Source organism: Pristis pectinata, chromosome 16, assembly GCF_009764475.1.
Source record: "Pristis pectinata isolate sPriPec2 chromosome 16, sPriPec2.1.pri, whole genome shotgun sequence".
NCBI classification, from domain to species: Eukaryota; Metazoa; Chordata; class Chondrichthyes; order Rhinopristiformes; family Pristidae; genus Pristis; species Pristis pectinata.
The window spans coordinates 38,753,108-38,772,320 of record NC_067420.1 but is presented as its reverse complement, the minus strand read 5'-3'; the positions used below and the strand labels follow the sequence as shown (position 1 = coordinate 38,772,320).

At 46.5% G+C, this 19,213-nt stretch overlaps 1 protein-coding gene across 1 annotated transcript in view; it reads right to left on the bottom strand.

Moving 5' to 3' along the window:
- Positions 1–1,033: 1,033 nt before the first annotated feature.
- LOC127579049 (transcription factor E2F1-like) overlaps positions 1,034–19,213 on the bottom strand; it is a 34,387-nt gene continuing 16,207 nt past the window's right edge. The window contains 4 exon segments of the mRNA XM_052031681.1: positions 1,034–3,446; positions 4,727–4,943; positions 8,534–8,648; positions 10,719–10,876. Of these exon segments, the coding sequence (XP_051887641.1) occupies positions 3,208–3,446; positions 4,727–4,943; positions 8,534–8,648; positions 10,719–10,876 (729 nt within the window). The 3' untranslated portion in view covers positions 1,034–3,207.

The window sequence follows — 19,213 nt, the reverse complement described above, 5'->3', positions numbered from 1 at the left end:
AAATCGGATGGTTGCAGTGGCCTTTACTTGCAAGGGGAGCACCAAAGCTGGCTCGATATTTGGGATTTGGGACCCAGGATCTAGCCCAAGGGAGAGAAGGGTGAATGGAGATAGAACCACCCTCACTTGTGGGAGACTCCCAGACCAGAGGCTCCATTTGCAAGAGATTTGATCAAAAATCCAACGTGAAATTCATTCAAAATACAACGTTGAGGCAAAAGATTAAATAGAAAGTATCCTAGATTCTTTCAAAATTGGGGTACAGGAGAAAAAAAGTGAATGGAAAGAATGCTAAAGGGTCTGAAATGCGAGAGATGGAATGGGAGTATAAACACAACCACATACTCGTTGGGCCGAATGGCCTGTTTTATGCTGTAATTTTAAGGTATGGATCAGCAGTGAAACCACAGATTGTTTGGTACCCAGTGTAATACTTAATTTGAGCAAGATTAACCATTCCAAAGTGCTCTGAACCTCAGAACCGGTCCAGATGGATTGGACGGAACCAATTCCCATCTGGGTGAATTGCTACACCCAATGCAAAGCTCAAGGTTATGATGCCTTCCACAGATGGATAACTTGCCAGGAAATTAAAGGTAGCAAAGAGTTACTGTCTTCAGGAGAGGAAAGGAAGGAGGAAAATGGATTGATGATAGAGCTCAAAGATTAAACTAACCAATATCTCTCCACAAAGACCAAGTACCAGTCTCAGCCTCAGCCTTTCCCTCTCCCTCATCGTGATCCAAGGTCAGTGACTAACATAAAGACCAACTGCTGCAGGAGACAAACTAGAGGGGGAACTGGATAGTAATGGGGGAGCATTTGAAGCCTTCTCTCAGACTAATGTGCACACAAGTCAAATCTGACAAAAGCTTGCCAGAAAAAATCCACAACTCACTTGAGGAGGGAGGAGATATAACACACAAAAACTTCACAAAACTGGAAATCACACAATAAAAGCAAGACTCAACAAACATCTAAATAATTTCTCTAAAGTGCTGAGTGCTTGTTGAGGGGATGGCAGGAGGAGTAGGGAGGAAGTGCTGAAAAGGCAGGACCACTCAAAGGAAGGGGGGAGGGGAAAGAGAGAATTTTCAAACCTGGAAGACTAAACACAGAATATTATCACACAGAGGGAGACCATTTGGCCCATTGCCCCCATACTGGCAGATGCCTCCCATCCAATAGGCTCTGCTCAAAAAAACCATCCAGGTTCCCATTCCCTTCCCCGCAGCTTCATTTGCAAGAGAAGCAAAGCACCAAAGCTGGCTTAATATTTGGGACCCAGGATCTAGCCCAAGGGAGAGAAGGGGGAATGGGGATAGAGAACCACCTTCACCATTTTTAAAAAGCTGTTAAAGAGTAATAAATACACCAGTCCAGAGGTTTGGAAAGGAGAACCCTCCCAGGGAAGTGCTCTGGAGAATCCCAGGATGAGAGGGCAGGTCAAAAAGTGCTTCGATAACTTGTGAAGGTGGCTGGGACAGGCTCTCCTGATCATTCCGCTGAGCAGAGGGAGCTCAGGACCAATAAATATCCCTCTGCTTAAAGTACGTCAGGGGTCACTGCTGCTTGTGGGAGCTTGCTGTGTGGAAGTAGTTTAGTCTGCCACCAAGCTGGACTTTGAAATTAGGTGGCCCTGACACACCGATGGGCCAAATTCTCAGTCCAGGTCCAGGAATGCACTACCATGGCATTGCAGAATCAGCACCGCTGGCCCAAACAGCAGAGCTCTCTACCCCTCCAAGACAAGCCCAATCCAATCTAAAAACCCAAGTGCACCAAGCAATGGACTTTCTTCTTGTGAAGCAAATCATCACACTGCCATATGCTGTTACCTCTCAGCACTGTACTGCTGTCAGTCCTGGAGATGGTGGGATAATGAGGAGGGGGGGGTGGGGAAAAAGGGGGGCTAATCAGCCATCAAAAGAGTCAGTACTAGGAACAGACCTTGCATTCGTGTGGGTGCCCAGACTCAGTACATAGAGAGGTAGTTTTCTCTGTGGGGGTGATTCCATCAGCATGTAGATGGGAGAGATCTGTGTGGGGATCTGAAGCACAGCAGGATGTATGGGGCACATGCCGGGGGCAGCAGATGGTCCAATGATTGCTGGGGGTGAGGGGCAGAAAGGACTTGAAAGTCGTATCCACAATCAGACCTCTTCTCTTCTCCTCTCCTCCTCCTCCTCCTCCTCCCCCCCCCCCCACCGTGCATCAGAACAAGTTTACAGCGTCCGTCAAAATCTCCCCAAAAACCTCAGGTACTTTGTCACCTCTGCTCTCACGGGACACATTGGGACTTTAATCACAGGGCTGATCAATAGCTTTAATAACAATTAATAATAAAGAACGTGGAATTAATCAGCCTATGCTCAGTCCACAGCATGGGGTTGGGAAACAGTGACTACAGTTCAACCTGGAGAGGGGTGTGAGAGAGGGGGATCCGGGGTTGAAATGGTATGGACATTCATTGGCAGCTTTGAATCTAGTTTCCAGTTCACTCTCTGGGCAGCACTTCCTCTCCCACCCATCCCCCATTTACCCTGGTGCTCCCTCCAGATGCGGAGCAGAGGTTGAACCAGCCCCCACTAGCTGGGAGGACCGAGGCTCATCGCCCTCCTGCATCCACCCACCTACCACCCCCATGCCAGTGTCAGAGCGAGCCAGGCTTCCATTCCACGAGGTCGGGCCACTGAAAACCAGACGAGGCGTCGTGTGTAAAGCAACAGAGACTGCGACGCGGAGGGCAGAGGAAGTGCTTGCCCGCCTGGAGTCTGTGCCTACCGCAAGGCAGGCGGAGGTCGAGATACCCCTGCTGCGAACCAACAGTGCCATGTTAACGTGTGGGGGAACACCAGGGAGAAGGGGAGAGGAAAGCAGGAGGCGAGTGAATAAAATGCACTCTGTACGGCCGGCAGATTGGGGGGGCGGGGGGGGGAGGAAGAGAGGCGGGTGGGAACAATTGGGAATGCCTGCCTTGTACGCAGGGGAAGTCTGACACCAGCTGGAGATGTTCAGATGTTCACCCACATCTCCGAATCCCTCAATGGGCACAGGCTGTGGCTGGCACAGAACAAGACATAGTCGCCCTCAGGAAGTCTACCTGCAACTCGTATCAATCTAGCCAGTCCCCAGAGGCAGCGCCCCTGAACGCTCTAAGCACAGGGCAACGCAGACTCACTTGTCAACAAACCCACAGCCGCTCGGTCAGAACTCCAAATTTTGCAAAGTGTCAAAGTTGCAGTCAAACAATTCACTGATGCCCTCGCCCTCGTCCAAGCCGAAGTGGTAGTCCTGAAGCAGCGGGGGAGAGAGGTTGACAAACGTGTCGTCGAACGGGATTGAGGGAAGGACGTCTTCTGGCTGCTGGAGGAGGGAGGCAGCGGAGGTCAAAGGCGAGAGGTTAATGTCCACCACTGCCAAAGGTGAAGTGCCAAGGTGCATCTCTGTGAAGGTACAATGTTGGGCGTCAGCGAACAGTCAGACCTTCTCCAGGCTTCTATCCAATAAACACCCCCACCAAAGAGAAATCAGGTTAAACAAAAAACACTGTGGTTACAACCAACCAAACTGAAATGCAAACTATCAGAAAAACGGAAATAAAGACACCTCTACAAGTCAATGCCTGGGGTGTAGGTTGGTCTAAACGTTTGCACTGCAGAGATCCATCAGCACGAACAAGATTTGCATAGGTTAGGAATGTCAAACAAGGCATTCTTAGAAATAAATGGCATGCATTTATAATATAGAGCATCTTTCACAGTCTGGAGACTTCACAGCCATTCATCGCACCGCAAGGCCCAGAAATAGACTTGTGATAACCCACAGATCCTTCCTTTCCCTGCGTTGAGGGTAAAACTGAGGGGAATCCTTGGGTGTTAACATATCGGATGACCTGCCCTGGGCCCAGCACTTAGATGCAATCACAAGGAAGGCGTGACAGTGTCTTTACTTCCTCAGGTTAAGGAAGTTCGGCTCATCACCGAACACTAACAAACTTCTACAGGATGTACTGTTGTAAGTATCCTGACTGGTTGCATCATGGTCTGGGACGGCAATTCGAATGCACAGTAACGCAAGAAGCGGCAGAGTAGTGGACTCAGCCCAATATATCACAGGCACATCCCTTCCCATTATTGCTGGTATCTACAGGAGGCGCTGCCTCAAGGCAGCAACATCCAAAGATCCCCACCATCCAGGCCGTGCCATCTTCTCACAGCTACCATCGGGCAGGAGGTACAGAAGCCTGAAGTCCCACACCACCAGGTTCAAGAACAGCTACTTCCCTTCAACCATTCAGTTCTTGAACCAACCTGCACAACCCTAATCACTACCTCAGTATAGCAACACCATGACCACTTTGCACTACAATAAACTTTGGGTTTTGTTTGTTCTAATTGTTTTTTCTTATATAATTTACAGTTAATTTATGTTTTTCTTGTGAATATTGTGTATCTGACGCCAAGTGCCTGTGATGCTGCTGCAAGCAAGCTTTTTATTGCACCTGTGCATGCGACAATAAACTCGACTTTGACCTTGAAGACTTCCCAATACTTCTTCAAAACAATGCTGCAGGATTTGCTTGAGGGGGCAGACAAAACAGTTAAGTGCTTCATTTGATGGACAGCACCTCAGGGTGCAGCACTCCCTCAGTAACACATGGACACTTCTTTTTAAAAGATATACAAAGAGCAAGGTGACAGGAGAAGGACAGAACTGTACAAACCTTGATCTTGACTGGAAGATGACGATAGGGTCGTGCCCTGGGAAGTGCTTCCTGATAGTTCCTGATGGGTGAGCTTACAGAGGCTGCTGGTCTTGATGGGACTGACTTTCACAGGGCTGCTGAGCGTCTTCACGGGACTGCAGGTGCCCGAACTGCTCTCAGGGCAGAGGAACACATCCACAGGTCCCTTGCTGCTTTGCAACGAAATCTGCAGTGCCTACAGATGAAGACAAGCACAAAATGATACATATTCTGCATTGCTGTATATTGTACATTCTGTTATTGCTTTTCCCTTTGTATTACCTCGACGTACTTATGTTTTGAAATGATCTGTATGGATGGCATGCAAAACAAAGATTTCCCACTGTAGAGGTCACAATGTTTAAAAGAAATTTCAACAAGTTTAGAAGGATATGGGCCAAATGGGACTGGTTCAGGAAGGCAACTTAGCATGGACGAGTTGGACTGAAGGGCCTGTTTCCATGCTATATAATTCTATCTCAGTACATGTGACAATAATAAACCAATTCCACCAGCAAAACACCGTACAATTGCTAAATATACAGCAGCATGTCAGTAACAAGTGCACCAGCCAGTAAGGAAAAGATTCAGAGGTAGCGCCAGATCTGACCTGTCTTCTACCCAGGATGGTTCCCCTCATTATAGCAAATTACTGTGGGCTCTACCAGGGAAGTTTAAAGAGATTAAGGGAGTTGACAGAGCAGATAAAGAAATGTTTCCTTCTGGTGGAGGCCATAAAGAACAAGGGAATATAACCTTACAATTTCTACATTTGCCCCACTGAGTCTACACCGGGTGAGCAATCCTATACAATCCATTGGAGGAAGTCAGCGGGTCAAGCAGCATCTGCAGTGGGGGGGGGGGGGGGGGCGGAGCAGGGAGGTGAGGTGAAAGGAATTGTTGATGTCACGGGTCAAAACCCTGGCAGAAACGTCAACAATTCCTTTCCTCCCACAAATGCTGCTTGATCTGCTGAGTTCCTCCAGCGTTGTGTTGTTCCAGATTCCAGCATCTTGTGTCCCCATCAATACTATTTCCCCACTTATTCCCGTCTAAACTATTCTCTCACATGCCCATTAACACCCCAACAGACATTGTGGGCCGAAGGGTCTGTTCCTGTGCTGTAGTGTTCTATGGTGAACCCCACTGATCCTCCCACACTCACCTGATGACCTGGGGTAACCAAGTACCCCTACCAACCCGCACACGTTTGGGATGAAACCGGAGTGCCCAGGGGAAGCACACGTGGTCACAGGAAAAAAAGTGCAAACTCCGCACGGACAGCACCGGAAGTCAAAACCGAACCCAGGTCGCAGGAGCTGCGAGACAGCTGCACTACCTACAGCTCCACTGCGTCACCCAGGTCATGCAGGGATAACGGGGAAAAGCACTTCCTCACACAAAGGGGAACAGAAATCTGGGTCAAGAATGCGTATCAATTGAAAGTTTGCAGAATAAGTTTGATAGGTTTATAGAAACAAGGCAGACAGATTGGATTAAAAATACTGATTAGTCACAATTTAGCAGAAGAGCAGAGAAGTCCCACTTGTGTTCCCAAGAAACAAAACCATAGTTGGAATATTGGCATCTACTTCCAGAACAGCAGTCGAGTGAGGACTGGAGAAAAAAAGGCAACAGGAGAAGTGATAAACCTGTTCTTAATCACTATCCATCCACCAGTGTCCAAACGCGAGGTGACATCTTTACCTGTGTAGCAGGAATTCTCTGCCCTGTCAGCTGGTGGAAGCTGGATCATTCGAAGTATTTAAAGTGGAGGTGGATAAATATTCGCTAGATTGAGGAATAGAAGTATATGAAGAAATGGTGCAGAAGAGGAGTTAAGGCCAGCATGGATTAGCCAAGATCATATTAAATGGTGGAGCAGGCTTGAAAGGCCTGACGGCCTACTCCTGCTCCTATTTTCTTGTTCTTGTGAACGGAGGAATAATTAGCCACTCAGCCCAGAGCTTGTTCCGTAAAAATCAGAGCCGATCTATGATCTGGCTCCATTTTTGCCCCCATATCCCTTTAACAAAATTATACCAATTTCAGATTCAAATGATCTGCAATCAATTGACAGGTTCTGAATTTCCACTACCATCAGCAGGTTTCCTGGAAGAAGTCTTCATTCTTAAATTTCAATACCTTTTTAACAAATGGACAGCCTGCCATTTGTTTTTCCTAATTGCTTATACTGCATGAATGTTAATTTGTTATAGCGTGTGCAAAGTGTAACCCAAGTTCCTCTGGCTACCAATTCCCAATGTCATGCCTTTAAAATATTGTTCTGCCTTTTTCTGCCCTGACCTTACATTTTCCTGCATTAAACTACTCTGCCATTTTCTTGCCCAACTCTTTGTAACCCTTGTCACCTCCTTGCAACTAATGCCCAGTTTGCTTTGAAGCAAAACTTGATATATTACACTCAACAACAATACAGACTCTCAATATTAGAGGCCAACCATAGAAAGCATCCTACACGGATGCATCACAGCTTGGTATGGCAACTGCTCTGCGCAAGACGATAAGAAATTGCAGAGTTGTGAACACAGCCCAGTCTATCATGAAAACCAGCCTCCCCTCCACTGTCTACACTTCCTGCTGCCTCAGGAAAGAAGCCAACATAATCATAGACCCCTTGCATCCTGGTCATTCTCTCTTCTCCCCCTTCCATCAGGCAGAAGATACAAAAGCTTGAGAACACGTATAAGGACAGCTTCTATCCCACTGTTACAAGATTATTGAATGGATCTCTTGTAGGATAGAGATTAACTCTTGATTGCTCAGTCTACCTTGGAGTGAGCCTTGCACGTTATTTGTCTATCTGCACTGCACTTTCTCTGTAACTGTAATACTATATTCTGCATTCCAGTTTTCCCAATGCAGCACCACTATATAGCATTATAAGTTTGAAGAAATCAAATAGGTTATTTTCTTAATGAATTTAAGTGATTTAATTAAGTATTAAGTTTGATGATATCTGCTTCCACAGATTTCTTTACCACAAGATTACTAATTACCCACTTAACACCCCCCCCACCCCCGTAACCCTCAATTCGCCAATCTTTCAAATATTTATCCATCTCCTCCTCAACTATATCTAATGATCCAGCCTCCACCACCCACGGGGAATTCCAGAGTCACTGCCCTCAGAGAAGAAATTTCTATGCACTTTCAGTTTTAAATGACTGGCCCCTTTAGTTATGCAATTAATTCACGTTTGGCTGCAAATATTTGATATTTATACATGATGCCTTTATTTTTTTTAATCATTTTCCTATTTCTCCGTGACATCAGCTTAGTCATTAATACCTTACTATCTTTAAGTTCTCTGACCCTTCAGGCTGACTGCTCTTAGACAAAACATTTCACCCCTCAACTTTCTGGAGTCCTCCATTCTCCAGGCCCTGGACACTGCTCCCAGCCAAGTCCAACAGAACAACCCCCTCTTTTCCCTAGAGATGGCACCAGTGTCCATGAGTCAGATCCCCTTACCTCGTTCATCACATGACAGTCAATGCCCCACCCCCATTCTCTTACCATTGATTGGAAACACACCCATTGTTGAAGGCCAAGATCGCTTTCTTTAATTGGTTGATTTTTGACTGTCAAACACCCCTTTCCTTCAACCAAGTGAGTGGCAAATGAAATGGATTCCAACAGGCCTGTAGGACTTTTCTCCTGAGTACCTGGAGACAGTGTGACCACCCTGGAGAACCTTTGCCGAGGAAGAACTTGGCCCTGGTCAAGCTCAGCTCTGTGAAGCTCGCCATTAGCAGCCCTTACCTCACTTGGATCAGTCACTTGCAGCTTGGTATCAGCAGGAGCTTTAATCACCATCACCATCTCTTCAGACAAGTCTTCAATGCTGCGCAAGTCTTGACAGGTTACATAAGCAAGTGTGCGATAAAACAGAGGTTAAGGAACGTTCTTAGAATGCAAGAATCACGTGGGTTTGGCAACACAATGATATCAGAGACATGTGCCCACATTCCATTACAGCAGCTGGCAATCCTTAATTCAAATAATGAAATGAAATAGGTAATATCAGTAACAGCAGCAATGAGACTACTGGGCTGCTATAAAACCCATTTGGGTCATTAAACACAGAACAGGTCCTTCGGCCCTACCATGTCTGCATTGATCATGGTACCAAACTAATCTCATCTGCCTGCACATGGTCCATATCGCTTATTCCCTGGCTGTTCATGTCTGTCTAAATGTTTCTTAAACACTACTATCATATCTGCTTCCACCACTTCCCTTGGCAGTGCATTCCAGGCACCTACCACCTCTCTGCAAAAAAAAAAAATTGCCTTACGAATCTCCTTTAAACTTTCCCCTCTCGCCTTAAACCTATGCCCTCAAGTATTGGCATTTCCACCCTGGGGAAAAAGTCTCTATCTATACCTCTCATAACTCTATATACTTTTATCAAGTCACCCCTCAGCCTCTGACATCTCAGTGAAAACAATCCAAGCTTGTCCAACCTCTCTCTAATCCAGGCAACATTTTGGTGAAACTCTTCTGAACCCTCTCCAAAGCTTCCACATCCTTCCTGTGATGCAGTGACCAGAACTGCACACAGTGCTCCAAATGTGGCCCTGAGTTTTATACAGCTGCAACATGACGTTCAGCTTTTATGCTCAATACCTGGACCAGTGAAGGCAAGCGTGCCTTACACATTCTTTACACCCTATCTACTTGTGTTGCCACTTTCAGGGAGCGATGGACTTGCACCCCCAAGATCCCTCTGTACAGCAATGCTTTAAGGGTCCTGTTATGTACTGTATGCTTTCCTCTTAGATTTGACCTTCTAAAATGCACCACTTCACAATTGTCCAGATTGAACTCCATCTGCCATTTCTCTGCCCGAGTTTCCAACTGATCTATATCCAGCTGTATCCCTTTAACAACTTTCCTCACTATCCACAATTCTGATTATTTCCTCTACAGACACGTTAATCAGACCACCTACACTTTCATCCAAATCATTACACATAGATTACAACCCAATGCCCTCTAGGGGTGGAAATACACCACTGCTGCTGTGACCAACCCTTAACGTGGCTGAATCTTAACTCAGCTATAAAATAGCCAGTGGTCCCACTCAATTCATGAGGATATTAGGCTATGGGTATCAATTTGGCCAACATCCTGTGAACAAATCGAAATATATTGCCCTGTACGCAAGACTATTGAATGGCTCCCTTATACAATGAGATGGACTCAGAGTGACCTTGCACCTTATTGCACTGCACTTTCTCTGTAGCTGTGACACTTTACTCTGTACTGTTATTGTTTTTACCTGTACTAACTCAATGTAACTGCACTGTGTAATGAATTGACTTGTAGGTCGGTATGCAAGGCAAGTTTTTCACTGTACTTGGTACAAGTGACAATAATAAACCAATACACCCATCACTGCACCGTAAGTACATCCACCTGTACAATAGCACAGAAGTTAAATTACAGGACTGACAGCCAGAGTTCTGTACCATTAAGTCAGAGAGAAGGGTTCAAATCCCAATGCAGTGCAAGTGAACTGCAATGCAAATAATTAAATAAATCTATTAAAAACAAATGGTACCCATGATGTTATATTCGCAACAAAACCCCATCTGGTTCACAAATCCCCTTTAGGGAAGGAAGCCTGTGGCCAATATGAGACTCCAGACCACTTGAGCTGGATCAGTTTCATCTGCCTCCTTAGTTTGGGGGCAAGTAAGGACGGACAATAAATGCTGGCCCCACCAGCGATGTCCACCTCCTGCGAATAAATAAAGTGACATCAAAAATGTCTGTATTGTGTCAAGAAGTCCCTCGAACTACACTTGGGTCTACCTCTAGAGTCGAACCCCCAGGTGAGGAGCATCGACAACAGAACTACTGGGTGCGCTGACACAAGAAGGACAAGGTGCACAATATCAGCAGCTAGTGAAGCATTGGCACTGGTCTGGGGGAAGGATATCTCTGGCTCTCCGAGTCCTCGGTCAGTAGTTTGAGTTGTAGAGTGCAACTCTGGATCAGTTCCTCCAGCTTACGATCGCTGTCATCCAGCTCAGCAATTTCCTTCACCAGCGCCTGGTACCGCACAGCCATCTCGCCATCCAGGAATTGGTTCCCTCCCTGGAGAGGAAGAGAACAGTGGAGAGATGCCACAGGAAGAGAGGGGAGCAGAGGGGACTAATCAGGAGGTCGGTCCCAAGTCACGTTCACGCCCGAGAGATGCCCAACCATCATTACTGCCCAATCACATCCCCTACTACACATCTATCCAACACACTCAAACTGATCAATATAACTCAGTTGCACTGGCTTGCCATGGAATGCATTACGACAACAACTTGCATTCAAATGGCCATTCAAGATGGGCTTTATCTCTGGATTCCCCAATGCACAGACAGACCTTTTATATGATAAGCTCTGTCTCACAATCTATCTTGTCAAGGCCCTTGCAACTCATTTGTCTACCTGCACTGCACTCTCTCTGAACTGTAACACTATACTCTACATTTTGTTACCATTTTCCTTTTATACTACCTTAGTGTACTTAGGATCTATCTGGATGGCGCGCAAACAAAAGCTTCTCGTTGTTATCTCAGCACATGTGACAATAACAACCAATTACCGATCTCATAGCCAATGAATTGTCTTAGGAAGCATTCTTTCCTGTAACATCCAGATATGCGATAGTGAATTTCTTTAATCGCAAGTTCCCACAATCATTGGATTTATAACCAGGTAATTTATTGGGGGACAACATTTAGTTAAAGGATGTAGCACTGAGCTCTTCTTCAAATAAATCCATTTACATCCTCTAAAAAGGGGGTGACTGGTGCCACCGTTTAAACATGTCATGAATACAAAGCACCGTCAACAGTTCAGCACTCCCTCACTGGAGCACCAGCCTGGATTCTGTGTGAACTCTCAAACTTCTAACCTGAAGTGCGAGGGCTGACCCGCTGAACAATAGCTTGGATCTGTTTATTTGTACACTGCGAATTCATTGATGCCTGCACCTCACTGGTAACTGAAACACTTAGGTTCCCAACCTCCAACGTCACTCCCAGATCATATTTTACACAGCTTGGTGCCAAAAAAACGCAATTAGCAGCTTCATTTCCTACAACGGTGACAACGCTTGTGAAGTATTTCACTGCTTCTGAAGAAAATAAGAAAAAGGAGGTGGCTTTCAGCCCCTCCTGTCTACTCTACATTCGAGGAGAGACAAGAGAGACTGCAGATGCTGGAAATCTGGAGCAACACACAAAGATGCTGGAGGAACTCAGCAGGTCAGGCAGCATCTACGGACAGAAATGGACAGTCAACGTTCAGGTCAAGACCCTTCATCTGGACTAAAGCGCATTCAAGGGCAGTGCCATTTGAGTCTGGCGGACTGACCTCTACCTCGCAGAGGCCAGACAGCAGCTCTCGGACACCTCCTACCTACCCTTGGACCAGGATCCCACCGACGATCATCAGGCCACTGTCTCCCACACCATCACAGCCTCAACACCTCTCGAGATCTCCCCTCCCCCAGCCTCCAACTGATCCATCCCCAACCCCACACTGCCCATATCTGTCTCCTACCCAAGATTCACAAACAAGTCAGCCCTGGTAGGCCCATTGTTTCTGCTTGCTCCTGCCCTGCTGATCTGATAAGATTTAAGATACATTTATTTATTAGTCACATGTACACCGAAGCACACAGTGAAATGCGTCTTTTTGCGTTACTGAGAATGTGCTGGGGGGCAGCCCGCAAGTGTCGCCACTCTTCTCGCACCAACAATAGCATGGCCACAACTTCTTAACCTGTACGTCTTTGGAATGTGGGAAGAAACCGGAGCACCCGGAGGAAACCCACGCAGACGGGGAGAACGTACAAACTCCTTACAGACAGTGGCAGGAACTGAACCCAGGTCGCTGAACTCGTCTCCTCATTCCTCAACTCCATCTTGTCCACCACCCCCACCCCCGGTCCAGTCCCTTCCCACCTACATCCAGGACATCTCGCATACTCTCCACCACTTTAATAACTTTCAATCCCTGGCCCCGACCACCTCATTTTCACCAGCAGTTCAGACAAAGGGTCTCGAGTTGAAACGTCGATTGTCCGTTTCCCTCCAATAGATGCTGCTTGACCTGCTGAGTTCCTCCAGCTTTTTGTGTATTACTCTACATTCAACACCACTTTCCTGTATTATCCTCATATCCCTAGATACTTTTAACATCAATAATTCTACCCATCTGTTTCCTCTGCAGAGTCTCCACAGCCCTCCAGGGTAGAGAGTTCTAAAGATTCACAACCAGAGTGCAAACCTTTCTCCTCATTTTATTCTGGAACGTCCTACCCCCTATCTGAGACCATGACCCCACATTGTAAACTCCTCAACCAAGGGAGCATCATCTCTGTATCCATCCTATTAACCCTAAAAAATTCTTAGGATTTCAGGATGTCAAGGTTGTGGAAGGTGCTACAGGAACGCATGCTCTTTCCCAGCAGAGACTAAGTTATCCAATCTGGATATAACCCACCAGGTTAAAAAAAAACACACAAAAAGATGCTGGAGGAACTCAGCAGGCCAGGCAGCCTCCATGGGGAAAAGCAGGCAGTCAACATTTCGGGTCAGGACCCTTCTTCAAGACTGAAGATAGGAAAAAGGGGAAGCCCAATATATAGGGGGGACAAACAGTGTAGTGATAGGTGGACAAAAGAGGGGAGGTTGGATGCTTACAAGGCAGTGATAGGTAGATGCAGGAAAAAGATAGTGATAGGCAGGTGCGGGGGAGAAGGGGAGAGCAGATCCACTGGGGGAGGGGTCAAAGGTGAGGAGGCAGGCAGCTGGGGGGGGGAGAGAGAGAGGGGGGGAGAGAGAGGAGAGGGGGGAGAAAAGAAAAATAGGAGAGGAGAAAGAGAGAGGGGCTAAGAAAGGGAAGAAGAGGCAAGGTGTGGGGGGGGGTGGTGGTGAGGGGGGTGGGTGGGGTTGGTTTACTTAAGTGGGAGAATTCAATGTTCGTGCCATTGGGCTGTAAGGTCCCAAGGTGGAAATTGAGGTGCTGTTCCTCCAGTTTGCGTTTGGACTTCTCCTGGCAGGTAAAGCAAGCTCTCAGTCCATCAACCAAACCAAAGTCATCACTGGGTCCCAGAGAGGATGGCAAACTCCCTCGATGCTCCATATTTTAGGGACAGGAGACAAGAGCTTAGTTGCAGTCCATACCAAGGAGACAACGAAAGGAGCAGAGGGGGAATTGGGGGCAAGGGTGAGAGTGGAAGAGGAGCTCCAGAGCAGAGAAGTAGCCCAGATCAATACCATCAAAACAGGGTAACCGATTCATTAGTAGTTGCTTGTGGGGATCTTTTTTTGCAAACAAGCCTCCAAAATACACTCAGTTGAGTACTTAATACCAGAAATCCCTTTTAAACAAGTACATAATGAAGCCAAGTAACAAAGGAAGAGATACTAGTTCATTGCATTATAGAATGCCAGATCCACTCCATGTCTTTGCTCTTCCATGTCCGACCTCCTCCAGTCTTGGTCCCTTACACATTCCCAATTTGTCTTGCTCGACCACCAGGCTCAAGGACAGCTTCTGTCCTGCTGTTATGAGACTCCTGAATGGACCTCTTGTACGATAAAGTTGAACTCTTGATCTCTCAAGCTACCTCATTGTGGCACTTGCACTTTATTTGTCTACTGCACTGCCCCTTCTCTGCGACTGTAACACTATATTCTGCACTCTGGTTTGCTTTGCTTTTGTACATCCTCGATGTACTTACGTACAGAATGATCTGTTGGGATGGCATGCAGACAAAAGCTTCTCACTGTGTCTCGGTACAGGTGACATTAATAAAACCAATTACCAACCCTGCTTCTTGCCTGGGTCCAAGCTCTGGTGCTCCCAAGTCTCTCCTTCTGAAAACCCACTTTAATCAAACTTTGGGTCACCTGCCTTACAATCTTCTCAATGCGACCTGCTGCCAGACCTTTAACTCATTTGGCGAAGGGACACCATCCCACATTGAAAGCACACCGTGGTTCACATCACCATTTCCAAAGGGGGCTAGATGAAGGCTGATCTACAAAGCGTCACCAAAGCTAAAGAATAGAAACCACCCATGAGGTAGACGATTATTCAGGTCCCACCCCTCCAAGGACAATAACACAGAAGCTGAAGGTTACTAGTCTAACGAGCACAGGGCCAGGAGGAGGGAGCACACACAGTGGCGTAATCCTCGCTAGAAAGGCACTTCTGCTTTTATTCAGGAAGCACTTGATCAATTTGCTGTCTTACAAGCACATCACTGACAGAAGCGGCCACTTTTTATACCCACAGTAGTGCCCCTATCATAAAACAACATTTATTAGAATTGGAATTGATTTATTATTGTCACTTGTACCAAGGTACAGTGAAAAACTTGTCTAGGTAATGAGTAGGTTCTGTTTCTACAGAAGTCCGTTAGTTGATCTTATTCACGTCGGAAAATGCACAAAAACCACTCGATACAGTAACCACACCTAAAAATACTGTAATGAATGGTGAAGAGAGCCAATTAACATGAACATTTATCGTCTTTTCCTGCCTCATTACAATGGTACAGAATCAGAATGTCCCACACTCAATAGCTGGTTTCAATGGTTTGAAGTATCAGTGGATGTTTCATTGTTTAACAGAGTATTATTGCACAAGTAGCAACGGAAGTGACGCTTGACAATTTCCAAAGCAACTCTTTTAAGTGGCCTCCCGCGGTGAAACTGGCAGCCTGTGTTCTTAAAAGGCAATGGCGTCCGATTACTGCAGGGAGGTTATGTGCAAGCAGTTTCTTGTTTGAATTTAATAACAGCTATGGAGCTTGTTAATATGTACAGGTGTCCTATAAGTCAGGCGTTTGAACCTGGGACCAAGTTCCAGAGGAATGCCACGGGATGAAATCTGACAATGAGTGCAGATGACTGAAAAACCAGCTCAAAGTTACAGGTTGTAAGGGGTGTCTTAAGAGGAATAAAGAGAGGTTAAGGAGGGAGTTCCAGAGCTTATGACCTTAGTACCCGATGGTACAACCACCAACGTGAAGATATACGATTCAGGGCTGACCAGGAGTAGAGATCCCAGACAGGCCGCTCAGAGATAGGAACCAACCATACAGTTATCTCCAACCATTCCCATCTGTGGTATTCCATGCCCAGTAAAGTATCTGCCCTTCCATCAGTGTCCCTGGTACAACAGTAAACCCACTGTCCACTCCCTGTTCAGCCAACAGATTAAATGGGACCCAGAAACCCATTCTCCACCCGCCCCACACACAAACAAGAAAGCATTGCAATTATTAGGACACAGAGGCCGATTTAGTCTATAAAATGGCACTGGTGACACATGGTTTTGTTGCAGCAAGTAATAAAACAGTTTGCAGCTGGTAGAGCCGCTGTCTCACAGCACCAGCGACCCAGGTTCAATCCCGACCTCAGGTACTGTCTGCGTGGAAGTTGCACGCTCTCCCCGTGACCGTGTCAGTGGCCCCCCCCTCATCCCGGGTGCTCCAGTTTCCTCCCACATCACAAAGATGTGCAGGTTGGTAGGTTAATTGACACTGTAAATTGCTGTTAGTATGTACACGAGTGGTAGAATCTGTGGGGAGTTAATGACAACATGAGGAGAATAAAGTGGGAAGAAGGTAGGATTTGTACAACTGCAGGATGATGGTCAGCACAGACCTGCTGGACTGAAGGACCCATTTCTGTTCTCTCTCTCTCTCTCTCTCTACAACTCTAATCCAAGCAAGGAGACCAAACACCTACTGCAAGCTCACAAGACGCTGCCAACTCACTGCCCTGTGACTGCACTTTACTGTCAACAGCAGTCAGAACCCTTCTCCCCACCCCCCTCTCCTGGGCCAGTGGAAAGTCCAGGGATTGAAAAACTCAACCAAGAATTCACAACATCCAAAAAAACAGCATGGCTCAACCACAATGGCCCAAGAGACTTCAGGGCCACATGAAGTGCAGTTGCTGTCACAACACAGGGAAAATGTTGACCAGGGAAAACCAGTGCATAACCAGGCACGGTAGTGTAGCGATTAGGGTAACGCTATTATGGCACCAGCGACCCGGGCCTCATTCCGGCCACTGTCTGTAAGGAGTTTTGTACGTTCTCCCGTGACTGTGTGGGTTTTCTCCGGGTGCTCCGGTTTCCTCCCACATTCCAAAAATGTATGGGTTAGGAAGCTGTGGGCATGCTATGTTGGCACTGGATGCATGGCAACATTTGTGTGGCTGCCCCCAGAACACTATGCAAAAGATATATTTCACTGTGTGTTTCAATGTACATGTGACTAATAGAGATATCTTAAAGTCAAAGCTAATTTGTACACAGCAAGCTCCGAACACCATTCCCCCTTACTTGTGGTACAGCACACCTTCATTGACGGGCAAGATTAAGTCTCCATAGCTGGGCATAAACCCACATCCTCGGAGATCCAAAGGCCACACACAGTACTGCAAATACTCAGAAATTAGATTTTAATCCTCATCTTGTATACCAGCAAAGAGATGAAACAGAACCAGAAACCACTGGAAGCATTCACCGGGTGAAGGAGCATCCACAGTTCGGAAACACGTCAGGACCAGGTTTAGTATGTTATGATATATTTTGCATTGGTGATGCTTGATGATGTCTTTTAATAAAAATTCACTGCGTGTACGCGTATGGTAGCGGTGGGGAGAGGTGGGTTGCTGTAGCTCAATCTCTGGTAAAGAAACAAAGAGGATGGGGGAACATAGATGACCCAAACACCACAGGGAGGGGGGGGGGACGGGACAGTGTGAGAGAGGATCTCACCAATATCAGAGGAAATTCCTACAGTTGCAGAGAGACAGAACAAGCGACCTATTGTTCGCTGTCAATTGCTCTCAAGAAGCTCTAAACAAAAAAAATCACAAAACATTCCCCATTTTGAATGTTTCTCATCACTGTAGATTGTTAGAAACGCACATACAGTACATAGTAACTGAGTACTCATTCCAGCCACAAACGCTGCTCTATTCAATGCCAGAGTCGATCTCTACCCTGACCCCATTTACTGTCTCAGCCCCACTAAATTCTTTGCCAATACAAACCTTAGAAATTTTCTGTCAAACCCCTTACACCTTAGGAAGGAGCACGTAGGTTCCCATTCTCCTGTGTAAAGCAGCACTTCCCCAGTCACCTCTCGACATTTAAAGCAATCCTTCCTCCTCCTGGAGGTGCAGACAGAGGAGCCCATTCGATCAGACTCAAACACCTCAATCACATCTTAATCTCTGATTCAGGAGAGTACAAATTTGGAATATGCAACAAACCATCCGATTTAAGATATTTATTAGTCACATGTACATTGAAACACACAGTGAAATGCATCTTTTTGCGTTACTGAGAATGTGCTGGGGGCAGCCCGCAAGTGTCGCCACTCTTCGGCACCAACATAGCATGCCCACAACTTCCTGACCCGTACGTCTTTGGAATGTGGGAGGAAGCCGGAGCACCCAGATGAAACCCACGCAGACACACAGGGAGAACGTACAAACTCCTTACCGACAGCAGCAGGAATTGAACCCGGGTCGCTGGCGCTGTAATAGCGTTACACTAACCGCTACACTACCGTGCCGCCCAGTTTCCCCTCAATGTCATTCTACATAGCACTCACTCCACGGACAACAATGCGAGGCATTACACCCAGACGAGGCTGCAGAACCCCAGGTGGGTTTGTTCAGGTGTAAATAACTTCCTTATGTTGCAGTTTTTCCCCACATAAAACTCGTTAATCATTTTCAGTACTTGGCTACTTTTAACAGTTTTTGTACTTGGGCTAAATAACCTTCCTTGCTACTTGGAAAGTTTTAATCTCGGATTGCTTCCCCTCTTACACTAAATTGTGACCTTATCATCCTTGGACACGGTGCCTGAATCGCAGCAGATACACCCCTCTGCAGTGCTACACCCAACCCACTGAGTGGCCCAGCATTAGTTTGTTTGGGGCGGGGAAGAGGGCAATCACACCTTGGGCTGTCTCATCAGCCCCTCCTGCGCACATTTCCCCAGGAAGACGATTAGTTTTGCAACCCTGCCTCTGCCACGCAGTTGAATTGTGTGCACAAGAAACCAAACCCTTTTTAAATGGAGGAATTTAAAAAGGGGGATATGTGGGAGGAAGGGTTAGATAGTCTTAGGCGAGGTTTAAAGGTCAGCATAACATTGTGGGCTGAAGGGCCTGTATTGTGCTGTACTGTTCTATGTTCTATGTTAAATATAGATTTAATAAGCAGTTGGCAACGTGAATATAAAAATGAAAAAACTGCAGATGCTGGAAATCTGAAACAAACACATAAAATGCTGGAAAAATCTCAACAGGTCTGTGACCCTTCTGAGTTTCTCTCTCCACAGATGCTGCCTGATCTACTGAGTTTTTCTAGCACTTTCTGTTCTCGTGGC